At 37.6% G+C, this 19,143-nt stretch overlaps 1 protein-coding gene across 24 annotated transcripts in view; it reads right to left on the bottom strand.

The window, feature by feature from the left end:
• The window catches only part of ENAH (ENAH actin regulator), a 159,551-nt gene that overhangs the window by 26,598 nt on the left and 113,810 nt on the right, over positions 1-19,143 (bottom strand). For 23 of the 24 annotated variants that reach the window (XM_081491557.1, XM_081491552.1, XM_081491558.1 and 20 more), the window contains one exon: positions 16,704-16,788. In XM_081491557.1, the coding sequence (XP_081347683.1) occupies positions 16,704-16,788 (85 nt within the window). Of the gene's footprint in view, positions 1-3,620; positions 3,704-16,703; positions 16,789-19,143 lie in introns of those variants that run through there. The other variant, XM_081491546.1, reaches the window with a different exon arrangement.

The following is a 19,143-nucleotide window of genomic DNA, read 5'->3' as shown; positions in this document are numbered from 1 at the left end:
ATGTGCTGACTATTACTGAACTTTACAGAATGTTTTGGAGCATGGATTTGCTTGTCTGGCAAGGCACTAATATCTTGATGCTTTGATACCCAAAGTATACTTTAATATTTATGCAGCCATTCTTATTACTCTTCTTTTTCAGTTTTTCTAGATGATTCTCAGATATTTAACTCTTTCTAGGTAAATTTTAGAACCACTTTGTTAAATTTACTCTTTCTGCCAACACCTATACTTTCAATCCTATCAATGTTTCATTAAATTAGAAAAACAGTCATATTTTTATCTCCTTATCTAAGAAGTGTAGAATGTCTCAGTATTTATTCAATTCGACTAAAAATCTTAACTCTAGGACTTCAAATGATGACTATAAAAATATCTGCAATTATACTAAAACCTGCAGAAGCCTCCTGCATGTGGCTCTAAAATAGTTTGCTTTTTTACCTTCCATACATAATATAACAGAGCAAGAAAATGTCTCCAAGTATCCAGCTAAACTTAAATAATTAAACTGCTATAAAAATTAACCTGCCCTAAGATTTAAAATAGAAGGTTATATTCATCTTATACATAAAATATTTCAAAGCATTGGAGGGAAGATGAAATGAGATAGTGTCATGAAAGCTCTTTAATTAAGTACCTGGAGCATAAGAACACTCAATAAATGTGAGCTATAGTAATAATTATGCAAGAGAAAAACAGAAGACACCTATGGTAGTCCTGCTTAGAGAAACAGCTGCTTAAAAATACTGACAAATAATAAAATCTGATTTTTAGGGTACATTACTGACTTCTTGATGAAAGTCAAAGAGGAGAGTGAAAAAGTTGGCTTAAAGCTCAACGTTCAGAAAACTAAGATGATGGCATCTTGTCCCATCGCTTCATGGCAAGTAGACGGGGAAACAGTGGAAACAGTGTCAGACTTTATTTTTTGGGACTCCAAAATCACTGCTGATGGTGATTGCAGCCATGAAATTAAAAGATGCTTACTCCTTGGAAGGAAGGTTATGACCAACCTAGATAGCATATTTAAAAGCAGAGACATTATTTTGCCAACAAAGGTCCGTCTAGTCAAGGCTATGGTTTTTCCAGTGGTCATGTATGGATGTGAGAGTTGGACTGTGAAGAAAGCTGAGCGCCGAAGAATTGATGCTTTTGAACTGTGGTGTTGGAGAAGACTCTTGAGAGTCCCTTGGACTGCAAGGAGATCCAACCAGTCCATCCTAAAGGAGATCAGTCCTGGGTGTTCATTGGAAGGACTGATGTTGAAGCTCAAACTCCAATACTTTGGCCACCTCATGCAAAGAGTTGACTCATTAGAAAAGATCCTAATGCTGGGAAGGATTAGGGGCAGGAGGAGAAGGGGACGACAGAGGATGAGATGGTTGGATGGCATCACTGACTCGATGGACATGGATTTGGGTAGACTTCGGGAGGTGGTGATGGACAGGGAGGCCTGGCGTGCTGCGATTCATGGGGTTGAAAAGAGTCGGACACGACTGAGTAACTGGACTGAACTGAACTGACTTCATTCTACTATTTGATAAAATACTAGCTGCCAAAGTTTCTGAGGGATAACGATAACACTGTAGGGATGAGGACAAGAAATAAGTGTATTCAGAAGATGTTTTTAATAATAAGAGAAAATTATTATTTTTGAATAACCAGCATCTAATGAATAAACTCAGCTAGGGCTTATATTGCATTTGAAATACACAACATGCATCAAAAAATAAGAGCATATTAAATGTAATACTCTAAACAACCTACTGGGTCCAGAAGACAAAAGATATACCCATATTATTCTAGTTAGAATATACTTGAAAACAGAAGCTAGGGGAAAGTATTTAACTTTTAATGTAGCTGTACTAAGATCTATGATTAAAATATTCAACTTATTAGGCTCTGTTACAATCCTGTGCTACCCCTTTCATTTTATTCTATCAAAATAATACAAACACGTGGTTTTTAAAGTTTGTAAGAAAAAAACGCAGCAGCAGCACTGTTCCAACCCTCCCATCTCAGTTTCCAAAATATCAGAGATAATTACTGTCAACTCTTTTGGCTGTTTCTTTAGATATGTCAGTTCTTTTCATTATTTTAATTTTATAAAATATGTCTACTGACATAAGATGTCTCTTGGCAACTCCCTTACCACACAAAGGCTTTTCTCAACATAGTCATGGGAAAATAGTGATTTTTGGTTATATCAATAGTCATTCAGAGTTTACATTATTAATATGATAAGACTACATTTCATTTCTCATCCAAATACTTGGTTTTTTTTTTTTTTTAACCCCCCAGTTAATGGCTGCTTCTCTAGGCCACTTTTAACACAAAAAAATAAGCTTAAAGCACAGGTAGAAGACCAGGTACGAGTAAAGTGAATCTGAAAGAATTATTAAATAATGGCATTAAGAACCAGTATATCCTGACTTAAAAGAACAGTTCCACATGTTATAATACCTGGGTTTTCAGGCTATGAAAGAAAAAGAATATACTGATGTAAGAAAAGAGCACAATTCCAGAAAGATCATCCAAGTTCACTGACAGAAGACTTATGTAGGTGGTTCTTACAGTGGCAGGAGATTCTGTTATTTATATTTTTTGATTTGAAAGTAAGAAAGATGCAAGAAAGAAAAAGTGTTTGAAGTCTCTAATTTTTAGCCTGCTCACTGAAAAGAAACACATCTAAACATAGTTTCCCAAGTTGTGTGTCAAAATCGCAGGCTTACAAATCCATAGTGGAATGAATAATTCCCACCTAAATTGGATGGTATATATAAATCTACTGACTTTCATGTTTTGACTTCTAAAGCAAGACATTTGTATATCTTTTTAGGGGGACAGTTCCCAGATTTATAAACTGCTTTTTTTAGAAATATCACTGCCAACTCACACACTGGAAATGCACATGATTCTTCTTCCCAGAGTTCTAACTACAAATGACTGTTTCCAACTGAAAATTTTTTCAAAGTACACAGGCCCTATTTCTGAATGATGGAAACATTCTGGAGACTAATTTTTCTTTTGGATATGCATTTTACAACAATCTAAAAGTTTCTGAGAAAATATATTTTTTCATTAAAAAAAAATAGTGCAAATGACTATTATAGCCATAAAGAGCACTTAAAACTATCGGGAAAAATTCTTCCCACCATCAAAATATCTATTTCTTTCTGAGAAGAGTTATCCCCAAATGTTAAGAGAATGCACAAAGCACCAGAAAACAATAAGATCAATAGCTTTTTTATATACTTAGACACATATTTAGTTTATGTTAACACAAAGGCTTACTTTTCTTACAGCAAGCAAAATCTATATAAAAAACTGAAAATATATTTCATTCAGCCTTATGTTCAACAAAAAAACAGCATTAGGTAAATGAAAAGTAACTTAAATTTCAACATAATGAAGTAGGAGGGCGGATTAGGAAAAATGCTCTAGGTTGATAACATTCAGTAACACTAATGCTACCAACATTTGACAGAAAATAAAACTGCATAAATAAAATGTACGCATTTCAATTCTCTATTAGTAAACAAACAAACAATGGATAAAACTAAACAAGATAATAAAGTTTTTAATATTTCAAAACTCCTGAGGCAGGAGACAATACTCACAAGACAAGGCGGTCAACTCTTGGTCCATCTTGCCTCTGAAGGCTAACCGGAGGGCTGTACACTCTCATCGTTGCAACTCCTACTTCTGTGCTGGGGTTATTACTCCCCTCTTATAACTTTCAGGTAGTAGTGCTGATTTGCAAACTATTTATAGATACTAACTAAATTAAGTTCTATGCTGAGACTGACAAAGGACTGACTCATGTTTCTTAGAATATGTTTTTTCATCAGTCAGCCAAGGAAGCCAAATTAATAGTATGAGTAGGAATCAGCAATTGGTATTAACAAATGACACACAATATATGAATAGAAAACTATACTATCATCATCTTACTATAGCAAAAGTATTGGACTAATAAGGTTTAACATCTAAAGTAAACATTCATTTTATCAACTCAATTTTACCCTCATGAAAAATTTTAAAATTAAACTTATAAAATAGTTTAAAAGGTCGAAGTGTTACAAAGTTTATAATGAAACACTGATCCAACACTCATGGAAAACTAACCAAATTGATGACACGGATCACAGCCTTGTCTAACTCAATCAAACTATGAGCCATGCTCTGTAGGGCCACCCAAGACGGACAGGTCATAGTGGAGAGTTCTGACAAAACGTGGTCCACTGGAGAAGGGAATGGCAAACCACTTCAGTATTCTTGCCTTGAGAACCCCATGAACAGTATGAAAAGGCAAAAAGATAGGACGCTGAAAGACGAACTCCCCAGGTTGTTAGGTGTCCAATATGCTACTGGAGAAGAGGGGAGAAATAACTCCAGAAAGAACGAAGAGACGGAGCCAAAGCGAAAACATCTCCTAGTTATGGATGTGACTGGCAATGGAAGTAAAGTCTGACACTGTAAAGAACAATATTGCGTATCACAGTAATCCAAGTCTATGTCCCGACAAGTAACGCCGAAGAAGCTGAAGTTGAACGGTTCTATGATGACCTACAAGACCTCCTAGAACTAACACCCAAAAAAAGATGTCATTTTCATCATAGGGACTGGAATGCAAAAGTAGGAAGTCATGAGATACCTGGAATAACAGGCAAGTTTGGCCTTGGGCGTACAAACTGAAACAGGGCAAAGGCTAACAGAGTTTTGCCAAGAGAACGCACTGGTCATAGCAAACACCCTCTTCCAACAACACGAAAGATGACTCTACACATGGACATCACCAGAAGATCAATACTGAAATCAGACTGATTATACTCTGCAGCTGAAGATGGAGAAGCTCCATACAGTCAGCAAAAACAAGACCGGGAGCTGACTGTAGCTCAGATAATAAGCTCCTTACTGCCAAATTCAGACTTAAATTGAAGAAAGTAGGGAAAACCACTAGACCATTCAGGTATGGCCTAAATCAAATCCCTTATGATTATACAGTGGAAGAGACACATATTCAGGGGATTAGATTTAACAGAGTGCCTGAAGAACTAAGGGCGGAGGTACGAGACATTGTACAGGAGGTGGTGATCAAGACCATCCCCAACATCCCCAAGAAAAAGAAATGCAAAAAAGGCAAAACGGTTGTCTGAGGAGGCCTTACAAATGGCTGGGGAAAGAAGAGAAGCAAAAGGCAGAGGAGAAAAGGAAAGATATATCCATCTAAATGCAGAGTTCCAAAGAATAGCAAGGAGAGATACGAAAGCCTTCCTCAGTGATCAATGCAAAGAAATAGAGGAAAACAACAGAATGGGAACGACTAGAGAGCTCTTCAAGAAAATTAGAGGTACCAAGGGAATATTTTATGCAAAGATGGGCACAATAAAGGACAGAAATGGTATGGACCTAAAAGAAGCAGAAGATATGAAGAAGAGGTGGCAAGAATACACAGAAGAATTGTACAAAAAAGATATTCATGACCCAGATAACTGTGATGGTGTGATCACTCACCTAGAGCTAGATATCCTGGAATGAGAAGTCAAGTGGGCCTTAGGAAGCATCACTATGAACAAAGCTAGTGGAGGTGATGGAATTCGTGTTGAGCTATTTCAAATCCTAAAAGATGATGCTGTGAAAGTGCTGCACTCAATATGCCAGCAAATTTGGAAAACTCAACAGTGGCCACAGGACTGGAAAAGGTCAGTTTTCATTCCAATGCCAAAGAATGACAATTCCAAAGAATGTTCAAACTACCACACAACTGCCCTCATCTCACACGCTAGTAAAGTAATGCTCAAAATTCTCCAAGCCAGGCTTCAACAGTACATGAACCATGAACTTCCAGATGTTCAAGTTGGATTTAGAAAAGGCAGAGGAACCAGGGATCAAATTGCCAACATCTGTTGGATCATAGAAAAAGGAAGCAAGTTCCAGAAAAACATCAACTTCTGCTTTCTTGACTACGCCAAACCCTTTGACTTTACGGATCACAACAAACTGTGGAAAATTCTTCAAGAGATAGGAATACCAGACCACATGACCTGCCTCCTTAGAAATCTGTATGCAGGTCAAGAAGCAACGGTTAGAACTGGACATGGAACAACAGACTGGTTCCAAACTGGGAAAGGAGTACGTCAAGGCTGTATTTTGTCACCCTGCTTATTCAACTTCTATGCAGAGTACATCATGTTAAATGCTAGATTGGATGAAGCACAAGCTAGAATCAAGATTTCTAGGAGAAATATCAATAAACTCAGATATGCAGATGACACCACCCTATGGCAGAAAGCAAAGAGGAATTAAAGAACTTCTTGATGAAAGTGAGAGAGGAGAATGAAAAAGCTGGCTTAAACCTCAACATTCAAAAAAGGAAGATCATGGCATCCAGTCCTATCACTTCACGGCAAATAGATGGGGAAACAGTGGCAGACTTTATGTTTTTGAGCTCCAAAATCACTGCAGATGGTGACTGCAGCCATGAAATTAAAAGATGCTTGCTACTTGGAAGAAAAGCTATGACCAAACTAGACAGCATATTAAAAAGGAGAAACATTACTTTGTCAACAAAGGTCAGTCTAGCCTAAGCTATGATTTTTCCAGTAGTCATGTATGGATGTGAGAGTTGGACCATAAAGAAAGCTGAGCACCAAAGAATTGATTGCTTTTGAACTGTGGTGTTGGAGAAGACTCTTAAGGGCCCCTTGGACAGCAAAGATATCAAACCAGTCAATCATAAAGGAAATCAGCCCTGAATACTCACTAGAAGGACTGATGCTGCAGCTGAAGCTCTAATACGTTGGCCACCTGATACAAAGAGTTGATTTCTTGGATAAGACCCTGATGCTGGGAAAGACTGAAGGCAGGAGGAGAAGGGGACGATAGAGGGTGAGATGGTTGGACAGCATTACCGACTTTTTGGACCTGAGTTTGAGCAAGCTCTGGGAGTTGGTGATGGACAGGGAAGCCTGGCTTGCTGCAGTCCATGGGGTTGCAAAGAGTCAGACATGACTGAGTGACCGAACTGAATCCATCACACTAATCCTCTTCTTAACTGTTCATCACTCTGATTTCTCTCCCCAGAAACAACTACATTCAACACTTTTGATATTTACGTTTCTAACTAATTTATTTGTTTAGAACTAATACTTCTTAGTCTTTCAGATTTACAAGTTATCTACTGACTTAGTACTACATAAATGACTTAATTCCCAGCCCCTCTAACCCTCCTAAAAATCTTACCTTCCTTATTCTCCCAATAAAGTCATGACAGCACTTTGGATACATCAGCAGCCCCTTAACTTACTCATGCTGACTATATTTACTTTCCAGAACAATTCCTTTAACACCGGTGTTAAAAAAATGGCTATTTTCAGAATTTGATTCTTTTTTTCTATACCTACCCCAAACTCTCCATCAGAACTCTAGACCCTCTCAACAAAGTCAAATATATCACGTGATCTATTTTTGTTTGTTTGCTTACTCTTTCTCTTCCCCCAGAAAATTTTGGCCCATCCTACAAAGCTACAGGGGTAGAGATGAACTAATGCCACAGAGACCTTGTGGCCCACAAAGTCTAAGACCTTTACTGTCTGGCCCTTTTCAGAAAAAGTCAGCACCCCTGACCATGATCAGGTCACTGAATTCCAGGAAATTTCCTTATATTATTTGTTTGCAGGTTCCATTTCCTCACATTTTTGATCTTTGTCCTCCTAAAATTCCTATTATTTGGATGGTGTGCCACCTAATCTGATCTTTTTTAATTTTTTTTCCTTCATATACTATCTCATATACTATATACTCATATACTACCTCTTTTACTGCTATTTTCAGGACAATTTCCTCAGTCTTATTTCTCAAACCTCCTATTATTAAAATTAATGCTGTTTCAAAAAATTTTTCTAAGTACATTTCCTTACACTCTGATTCTTTTTAATATATAGATACTTGTATCTATATACAATATACATACACACATATATATTTGTATATAGATACACACATATAGATATATACACATATAGATATATTGTATATAGATACACACACACACATATTTTTTTCCTGTATCAGGTCTTGGTTTCAGTATATGGGATCTTTAAGCTCTGACATGCAGGATCCAGTTCCCTGACCAGGGATCGAACCCGATTCCCACCTCCTGCCACATTAGGAGAGCAATATCTCTGGAATATCAGCGAAGTCTAAAATAGCTAAAAATGTTTGCTTTATGAATGAAATATATTCTTAGTTCTCTGAAGCTATTATAGTATATTTTTAGGTTTTCTTCTTTTCCCTGTTATTACATCTATTTCCTCCAATATCAATTTTTTGTTTGTTTTGATCTGTCTTCATGTTGTAGAAGCTGTCCTTAAAGACATGATGATCCCTGGCTGTCCACTCACATTTATAAGCAGTACTAAAGCTGATTCAGAAGGCCTTAAAAAAAAGAGCTTCACTGGGAAGGACCTTGGATGGCAACATCTTTGATTTTTCTCTTGGCTGAGCAAGTTTCTCGAGGAGGGCTCTTCAAGTTCCTCACCTGAGTCCTACAGGTCTGGCTGCCAATGACGCCAACTGAGCAAGGGAAAGACCAAGTTGGCGGCTTTCACTCATCCCCCCTCCAGTATGGCCTCTCACCCACATCTTCTCTTCATTGTCCTGGGTCAGTTTAGCTTCTGCTGGTCTACTAATTTAGTGACCACCTACCTATATTGGTTTTTATGGTTGCCATAATAAAGAACCACAATCTAGGTGGCTTAAAACAACAGAAACTCACTCCCTCAGTATGAGGTTAAAGTCTGAGATCAAGGTGTTGGCAGGGCTGGTTCCTTCTAAGGGCCCCAGGGGAAGAGTCTGGTCCATGCCTTCCTCTTCCTTCTCAGGAAGGCCGGTAATTCTTGGCATTCCTTGCCTTTCAGAAGGATCACTTAGTCTCTGCCTCCATCTTTACATGGTGTTTGTGTCTTCACATGGTTATCTTGCTTCTGTTCTATCTAACTTTCTCATCTTCTTATAAGGACACGAGTCATGTTGGACAAAGGGGGTCCATCTCACTCTAGTATGACCTCATCATAAGTAACAACTCTATTTCCAAAAAGTTACATTTTGAGGTAGTGGATTTCTTGGGAGACAGTATTCAATTTGTAACACCACTCATCAACAAAACTGCAGAAACCAGAAAGCAGATGGCCATTCCTTGTCTTCACATTATATACCTGATGTCCCTAAAGTGCAAATGAAGTTCCTCAATGTCCAATGGACTGTCCCAAACAAAAGCCAATTCTTCAGAAATCAGATTCAGATTCCTACTTCACTCCCTCTTCAAGGCACAGCTTAGAGAGCATCTCATCAGGAATGCTTCCCACCGGCTCTCAGAGCACAGACAGAAGAGCCCAGGCAACATGAAAAGGGTGCATATTATCTTATTTAATGGTCCCAACAACCTTATGAACTCCTATTTTCTGCCTGTTATGTCCCAATACCTACATATAAATGAACTCAGTACCACTAGCTTTTTGGCTTTTTATTAAAAACTTTATTCAGATCCCTACTCTCAAGTAGCCAACAATGTTTACTGTAGAGGTTAAGACTCATCTGTAAAATAAATAACAAACAATAAAATATAAAAAGCGTGTGGTTAAATTGTAGGAGTTCAGCAAAGAAAACCATTAAAATACCTGGAGAAGAGTCTAAAGAAAAATGACAAGACAGAAAGAACAAGAAGGGCAGGACAGAAGAGGTAAAATGATACTCAGGCAAGCGCAGAGGGAAAAGCAGAGTATGGTGTATAGACATCATACAGAGGAAAGAGACTCACGGAGGGGCTCTCCAGGCCAAAGAACTGAGCTGGATGTAAGGACAGCTGGCCACCAGAATGCAGGCAGCGAGTGACAGGAGTGCCTGGACTCTTATTCAAGTTGGCAGATTTGCCCAGTCAGACTATCTTTCCCCACTCCAAAATTCTAATGGAATTAAAAGTGTGCATAAACAAACCCATTACAAAGTAGAAAATTACATTGCGTGGTCTTTCATAGACCAAATTTATCATCAAGTTTTCAGAAGACAGAAAGGGTAAGGGGGGAGTTACATGTCTAGAATTCTTTCCCAGTTTCTACAGACTAGTACACCCAACTACCTAGTCAACATCGCTACTTGAAGTGTAGCATTTTCAAAATTCATCTGATCTCTCCCAACAAAATCTACTCAGTCTTGCCCATTTCAGTTCATAGTAATTTCATCCTTCCCACGAGATTACGTTAAAAGCCACAACTCCTCTTCTCTCACACCCACGTACAGTCAGTCCACCAGAAGATGTGAGGACCTTCTTCACTGCTCCCACTACCTGAGGAAGCCACCATTATCTCCCACCTAGTTAAGGTCTCAACAGAGCAGCCAGACTAAAAGGTGAAATCGCTCAGTCGTGTCCAACTCTTTGAGACCCCATGGACTATAGCCCACCAGGCTCCTTGGTCCGCGGGATTTTCCAGGCAAGAATACTGGAGTGGGTTGCCATTTCCTTCTCCAAGGGATCTTCCTGACCCAGGGATCGAACTCTGGTCCCCCGCATTGCAAGCAGACTCTTTACCAACTGAGCCACCAGGGAATCTCATGATTAACAGAATTAGAGCTGCCAGACTAATTCTGCTAAAATTTTAAGCCAGATCATTCCCATCAAAATCATCCAATGGGTCCTTCATTTCTCTCAGAATAAAAGATAAATTATTTATAATCGCCTGCAAGGTCCTGCATGATACGACTCTCCTTTTTTGCTCCTGTTCTCTCGGCTAAAGCCTCAACATCTCCTTGTTTCTCCCTACACACGTGAGCACAGTCCTGCCTTAAGGCTTTGCAGAACCATTTCCTCTGCTGCAACGCGCTTACCCAGACATCTACTCCGCTAACTCTTTCCGTTCATTGCTAGAAGATGTACTCCAACCAACCTCTTTAAAGTTATAACCACTTCCCCTGCCTTCCCTAAACATATATTCCCTTTATTCAGCTCTATTTCTCCCCACAGCACTGACCACATTCTACTACTCCATGCCACATTCCCTCTATTCTCTGATTAGGGTGAGGCTTTTTGTCCACCGCTCCTCACCTGCATGTACTGTAAGCACTTGGAACAAAACACTTAGCCTGGAACACGACTGGACTGAAGAGTGGAGGCATCCAGAGTCCAGAACACGCACGGAGGATGGCTGAAGCAGACATGAGAAGAAGCTGGGGAGGACCTAACTTGAGATGAGCAGATAAGAGAGAATGGGAGTGTGCAACACAACCATAATCAAGCTGATGAAGAAACACACACATTATCTGAAGAAAATGCACCAGTCACCCCTCTGCTCCCTACCCACAGCTCAACGGATGGAATGGCACTGATCAAATGGCATTTACCACAGAATACCGTCCACCAGACAAACTGAACTAACTGCCTCAGAGAAGTTAGGAGGTCTGGTGGAACTACAGGTATCTCAGCTTTGTTGGGCTGAGGCCTGTCTGCTCCCTGCTCTTGTACCCCAAAGGAGAGCCTGTCAGTCTGTCTGCCTGGCCACCTGCACAGACCCCTGGCAGCTCTCAACCTAGGAAGAATGCTATCCATATACACCCAAACCCCATGAGGAAACCAAAGCCAAGTACTAATGTCATTGAGACCACTAAAGATTACCAGATATTTGAGTAAAATCAGTAAGGCAAACACCACCACTCTATAGGAAGGAGATAATTCAAGCAAAGGAAGAGAAACCAGAAAGTTTGAAGATACAATCAAGAATTTAGAACACACTGTTTTGAAAAAGGAATAACTGTTGCCCTCCCGCCCCAACAAACCTAGGAGGGCACGGCAGCCCACTCCAGTATTCTTGCCTAGAGAATCCCCATGGACAGAGGAGCCTGGGGAGCTGCAGTCCGTGGGGTCACAAAAGAGTGGGACACGACTAAGCAACTAAGCACAGCACCCCAACAAAAGGCTCTTGGAGAATAAAACTGAATTACAGAAGATCAACCACTGTGTTGTTCAATCAGGTGGCCAAGAGCCATATGCCTCTAGAGCACTCATACTGTGGCCAGCCTGAACAGAAACATGCTACAAGTGCAAAAAAATACACACCGAGTTTGGAAGATTCAGTATGAAAAACCAGAATGTAAAATATCTTATAATTTCTATACTTATTTCACTTTCAAATGATGATATTTTGGACATAATGGATTAAAATAAAGTTATTAAAAATAATTTTATGTTTCTTTTTACTTTTGCTAGTACGGCTATTAGAAAAATTTTAGTATGTAGCTTATATTTCTACTGGACAGTTCTGGTCTAGAACGTACAGTTAAAAATATCACCAAGAAGGGACTTCCCTGGTGGTCCAGTGATTAAGAATCTGCCTGCCAATGCTAGGGACAAAGGTTCGATCCCTGGTCAGGGAACTAAGATCTCATATGCCTAAGAGCAACTAAGCCTGTGCACCACAAATTACAGAGCCCATGCACTCCTAAGCCTGTGCACCACAGCTAAGACTGGATGTAGCCATAAATAAATAAATAAGTATCTTAAAAAATATCATCAGGAATACAGAACAAAGAAACAGAGGCAGGAAATGAGAAAACACAAACATCATAAGGAAATAACCCAGCATTTGATCAGCAGGAACATCCCAAAAAGAGAACAGAGGGAAAATGGTTAAAGAAATTAAAATTTCTTAAAAATTTAGGAGTTGTGGATAAGTCTTAAACAGAAACAGTCCACTAAGTATTGAGCTTAATAAATAGGGGAGGACCCCAAAATCTAATCTAATCAAATCTTGGTGAAAACTCAGACTACTATGGCTAGCAAGAAGGTTAAATGGATTCTAGGAAGGGGGAAAAAAGATCACCTACAACATAAAGGCGAAGATTTAATAACAGTAATAGAAAGACTGCAAATGTATAAACCTTGAAAATAATAAAAAAGATGACTTGTCTGTCAAAACTAGGTGGCAGAATGGAAGAAAGGGGGCAGCAGGATGTGCAGAACTACTGCACTCCTCTTTCAGAGTTAGGAGTTAAGACATATTGTCTAAGGCTGTTGTTGTTTAGTCACTCAGTTGTACACGACTCTCTGCGACCCCATGGACTGTAACCCGCCAGGCTCCTCTGTCCATGGAATTCTCCAGGCAAGAATACTGGAGTGGGTTGACATTTCCTTCTCCAGGGTATCTTCCTGATCCAGGGATCGAACCTGTGTCTCCTGCATTGGCAGGCAGATTCTTTACTGCTGAGCTACCAGCAAAGCCCTAAAGGAACTAAAAATAGTAACTACTCATAATTGGCAGGGGAAGTAAAGAAATCTTCATTTTTCATAGCAAAGATTCAATAGTTACTCTCTGTAATGTGACTAATCAAGAAATAGAAATATAAAAAAATTATTATGGAAGAACTCATCAAAAGTACTTAAATTAGAAATGGTTAAAAATGTTTAAATCTGGTGATTAATATGAGGGGAAGGCACAATTGTGCAGCAAATTACCCTCCCCAACTTGAGACCCTCCTGTACTGTTTGAGCAAAAAAAGTTTAATAAAAAAAAATTAATCTGGTAGTAATAAAGTAGGAATAACTGAAAGGGATCTAGGTTAAAGATAGAAAAACTAGAAAGTCAAATCTATAGCAGTATATAAGAGAATAACTACTGGAGAAAGCTACTACCGATGAGAATATCAGAACAGTAAACCCAACAGGCTTTTAGAGAAAGAAAGAATAAACTGTAATTGAATAGATATAGGGAATGAAGATAATTATAGACTTTCTAAGCAGCAATTCTGGGAGAAATATTAGAGAGAAGAAGGAATGTACATTACGAATGACATCATAAGGGTTTAAACTGAGGCATCAGTGGGATACCCAGGTGGATGAGCTCTACAACAGGAATTCTCACTGAGGATCCATTGTTGGAATTAAGAGGGTCTGTGATCCTCTGGACCATGTAAGGGCAGACGTGTGCACAACCACACACACATATCTGAAAGGTGTGTCTGTAGGGGGGGGCAGGATAGAAGGAGGCAGTAGTTCACCACTTCCTCCCAATTCTCAGAAAGGACCCATGACACTACTCCATTTCACTGGAAATATGGGTCTAGATCTCTACTGGATAATTAAGAGCTGTAGATTTTGAAGCCATCAGCATAAAACTCCAAGACCCAACCAAACCATCAATTTTTCAAAGGTTATACTGTGTGCAAAAAGAAAAAACAAAGATAGTTTAGTGTAAACCCTTACATAAGAAAACAAAGAGGATACATTTGAATCAGTTCTATTGAGATGGATGAAACTGGAGCCCATTATACAGAGTGAAGTAAGCCAGAAAGAAAAACACCAATACAGTATATTAATGCATATATATGGAATTTAATAGATGGCAACGATAACCCTATATGCGAGACAGAATAAGAGACACAGATGCACAGAACAGTCTTATGGACTCTGAGGGAGAAGGTGAGGGTGGGACGTTCTGAGAGAATAGCATTGAAACATGTATATTATCGTATGTGAAACAGAACACCATTCCAGGTTCGATGCACGAGACAAATGCTCAGGGCCGGGGCAATGGGATGACCCAGAGGGATGGGGTGGGGAGGGAGGTGGGAGGTGGGTCCAAGAAGGGGAACACATGTAAACCCAGGGCTGATTCATGTCGATGTATGACAAAAACCACTACAATACTGTAAAGTAATTAGCCCCCAACTAAAATGAATAAATTTATTAAAAAAAAAAAAAGAGAGAAAACAAAGAGGTACAAAAAGGAGAAGGGTTAGCAAAAAGAAGAGATTCTAAAGTATCAAAAGGAAGAAAGAGAAGTGGTATATGTGGACTAAGAGAAGACATTTAAACTAGTCTAAGTAAATGATATCCAGTAGACCTGTGGAGACACAGGCAGATTTCCTAAGAATAAAAAAGAAGTGGGTGGACAGTAAAGAAAAGGAATGAAGATGAAATTAATACTGGAGAGAGAAGGAAACTGGTTGGTGTCATGTGGAAGGAGAAAGCAGTCTATGCGTGACTGTGGACAGAAAATATAAAATTTGTATGAACTTTTCAGAAGTTTGGATTTCATGCTTCAAAATGACTGAGTTCAAGTCTTCAACTAAACAAGTAAGTAATGTAAACATCTTCAATTTTCAAACTCTAAAGCATCTACTTATATACAAAGAGAAAAACTTCAAGTTCAGATGAACACTTTGAAAAGAGAAAAAATACACATGAGGCATGACGCTCTAGTAACAATTACTAAAAATTCACTTAAAATACTCATTTCCAACTAAAATTGCACGCTGCAAGTTCTTGACAGCCTTGTGCAAAGCGGATGTCCCACCTGCGACCCTGAATGAGTCAGCAGTACTAGCAGATGGTTTCTGTCTCTATTCTCTACTGTCCTGGCCTCCAGCAACTGTGTCTTGGATTGCTTGCTTGCCAACTTTGTATCACCCAAAGATTATGTACTATGTTCAGGGTTTTCTTCTGGATCTTCCTCGTCTTCTACAAATGTACTACTCTTAATATTTGGGATGTTAGTTCCCTGGCCAGGGATCAAACATGTGCCCCTTGCAGTGCAAAGATAGAGTCTTAACCACTGGACCACTAGGGAAGTCCCCTATGATCATTTTTTATTAACTGCTTTTATTTTTGTGTGTATGAGAGACAGATCATTACAATTTCTGTTAGAATTATCCTAGTATGTTTAAAACTTTCAACACAGAACTGAAATGATTATGTCCTTTCAATTTTCTTTATTTCTACAGAAACGCATTTTTATTCATATCTGTCACAGCATCACCCTAAAGGGCAGACAGAGTTTCACCAAATGTGGAGGCTATTTCTGGAATGATCTGAAGATACAGACTGTCAAAAACAAAACTCATTTTGGGAGATCCTGGAGGGCATTCTTCAAGGACTAAGTTGTTACAAAGCAAAGCAACCAACACAGAACCACAGCCAGAGATCCCTTGACCATCCCTCAGGGAAACATGGCACATATATTAAGATAACATAAAGAATATAAACAATGTTTCAAATGTGAGGTCCAAATCAAAGACAACAATAAAAAATACTGGCTTGTCATGGAACAAATGCCTTTCAATTGGAAAATTCCATCTACATGATGGCTATCAAGTCTCCAGAAGAAAACAGGAGTAATCTACTAGTAACAAAAAGCAACATCAACATCTCTAAAAAGTTTTTGTTTAAGTAGGACACCTGGTTTGACTAGCTCAATTTTAGTTACTGATTGTACCTGAATTTTATAAAGCTATTTTGTTATAAAGTAGCTTATAATTTAGAGACTATTTTGCTAATTCAGAAAAAAACAATCCCTAGATGAAGCTGTATTATAATGTCAAATTATTTCTACACTGCACTGAAAATAATGAAGATAATATTATTGATTTCATTAGACCAGCAGTTTAATCAAAATCAGAATGACTGTATAATTCATTACTAAGTCCTATCTAATGTCCAATGCCTTACATAGTCAACACTATTTCAATCTTCTAAATTAATCACTTGACAGAACTAATGATAGCAGATTAATTTATAACAACTATAAAAATAAGATGTCTTGAAGACTTCTTAACAGCACACATTTCATAATAAGACACAATCTACTTTCAATATCAGATGTTCACAGACTGGTCTTCTGTAGTAGACAGGGGCAAATAATAACTTGGGAATTTACCTTCTTTGAATTTCCAATTCTTCTTGCGAAGGGCCATTCTGAACTTGGGCAGGTAGTTGTGAATTTTGTCTAGGTAATGTTGGCCCTAAAAAGGGAGGGAAACATTATAGATGAACATTATCTTTATATTGTGCTGGATAGAGGAGATAAATCATGAGAATAACATAAAACCATCACATATTTACAAATGTATCTTCTTTTTGTTTAGCAAAATAAAATATAAGCTTCATATAACACACAGCAAATGAAAGACTGCAACAAAATACTGTCATTATTTCCAGAAGGCTTACTTGAAACAAATGGAAAACATCAACAATAAAGGAAAAATAAACATTTATATATGAAGAGCTTGAGTAAAACAAGTGTTCAATGAGCATCTGAATAGGCACCTAAGCTTGACATTTTCTAAGACAATGAGACATTCTCTTTGGGGTACTTATTTATGAAGTGGAGAGGGAGAACTTAAATGAAAAATCAGAATTCAAAAACTCACCTAAATAGAACACTGGAAATGAAAAACAGGAGAGAGAAAGCATGAGAACCTTATTACTAGACTGATGCACGCTAATGCATTTATCAAACTTGCCCACTTTAAGTTGCCATTCTTATTTAATGGCCTGGCATTTCCAGCACTGGTGAAAACAAACATTTGCTAAACTTTCATATATAATTAATCTACTTATCTGAATTTTTAATGTAACAGAGATAACTGTAATAATTTTTCATTTGGGGTAAAACAAAACAAAAAACCTGCATTCAAATCAATATGATTCTGTCATTAGAAACTAATGACCATTCATTCCCACGTCATATAAAATGCAGACCCATTTTTAGCATCTCATAAAGAAGGCCACTAAACAATGGGACATTTTAATGTACTGAATATAAAAATTGTGTCACAAAATGAGATAAATAAAATACTGGACCTAATATATAATGCTTATAGTTATAATAGAACAATCTTGAATTTCATCCAGTAAAGAAGAGAACAAAGAAATAGTAGTTATCTTCCACTCTTGAAGAGAAATATATGCATAATGATAATGCTGTACATATTTGTGAATTCTAGTGTGCTAGCAAAGGCCCCTGGCAGATATTTTGAAAGTGTTTTTATAGAACACTAGTATAAAAGACACTTAATAAATAAATGCTTCTAAGTGCTAAAGCAAATTCTTGTAAATCTGAGTTAACAGCACAAATTATCTATTTTATACTAGTGGAGATTTCACAAAGAGAAGGATAAGGTTCATTAGAATATAATACAGTACTTGTTATATTCCAAGTGTAGAAAAACAATTTGATCTGAACTTACCTACTAATTTTTCCCTCATCTCTTTACATGCTTTTAATCATTTAATTTGCCCTCTGGAGACAAATTAGATGACAACTGCAATGATATTTCACTAGATTTCCTAAAAGTCTCTGCTATTTTAAGAGCCACATAAAGGAAATATAAAAATATATTAATTCCATGTAATCAGTAACAACAACAACAAAAAATCAAAAGGCTTCTAAAATTAAAAATGCATTCAAATGTTTGTATAAATGAAAATATACAGTGTCTAGTAAACAGATCGGAATTCTCTCCTTTCTGATATCAAGATAATGATACAAAAATAGACTGCTATATTAAGCCATACACTAATGTTTACTGTACATTACTTGTCTCTTCTGGCAGAAGGAGAGGGACAAACAAGGTGGGAGGGTACTTTTGAAAATATATAAACTAGTCGGGGGCAGTATTTCCAAAGTTATATTTATCAAAAAAATATTAAATGTGAGTATTTAGCATGGGCAACTCATAAGACCATCATGGTTTAACTATTTTCAAAAATAATGTTTGGATATTTAAGTTAAAACCTCATGCGGCTCAAATAATTAAGTAGGTGAATGTCAGATTTGTTTGGCATCAATCTCAAATTTGATCCTAACACATCTATACCAGGCACTGTAATTATTATTGTAACAATAATATTAATAGATTAAATTCACCAACTAAAATCTCTCAATGTTAAGTTTCAACACAAATACATAAATCCAAGAGAAAGATGTCAATATCTCAACTCAATCCTACTGATTTCATTTAAAGGTTTTTTTAAATTAAACTAATGAAAGTTTGATATAACTCACAAAAAAATCTGAATGTGAGAAAGGTCTCTCTTAGCAATTCATAAAAACTAATTTGGATTTTTTTTAAGTTTTGAGTTTTAAGTTTACTCAGCAAACTTGTTTTAAAAGGAGCTTTAAAAAATGTGGGTAGTATTTTCTGGCTAATATTGCTTACTACAAAAATAGTTTACAACAAGGAAGATCCTTTTTAAATGGGAGGAATCCAAGAACAACTAAAAAACACTCTTTAAAATTCTTTTCTACATGGTTCTTGGTGATAATGGGTTATCTTCCCAAAAACTTTCTTTAAAGGGGGTGGGGGGGTTGGGAA

This window comes from Giraffa tippelskirchi, chromosome 5 (assembly GCF_054371585.1).
Source record: "Giraffa tippelskirchi isolate mGirTip1 chromosome 5, T2T-mGirTip1v1.2.pri, whole genome shotgun sequence".
In the NCBI taxonomy this organism is placed as follows: Eukaryota; Metazoa; Chordata; class Mammalia; order Artiodactyla; family Giraffidae; genus Giraffa; species Giraffa tippelskirchi.
This window is presented reverse-complemented; position numbering and strand designations above follow the sequence as displayed.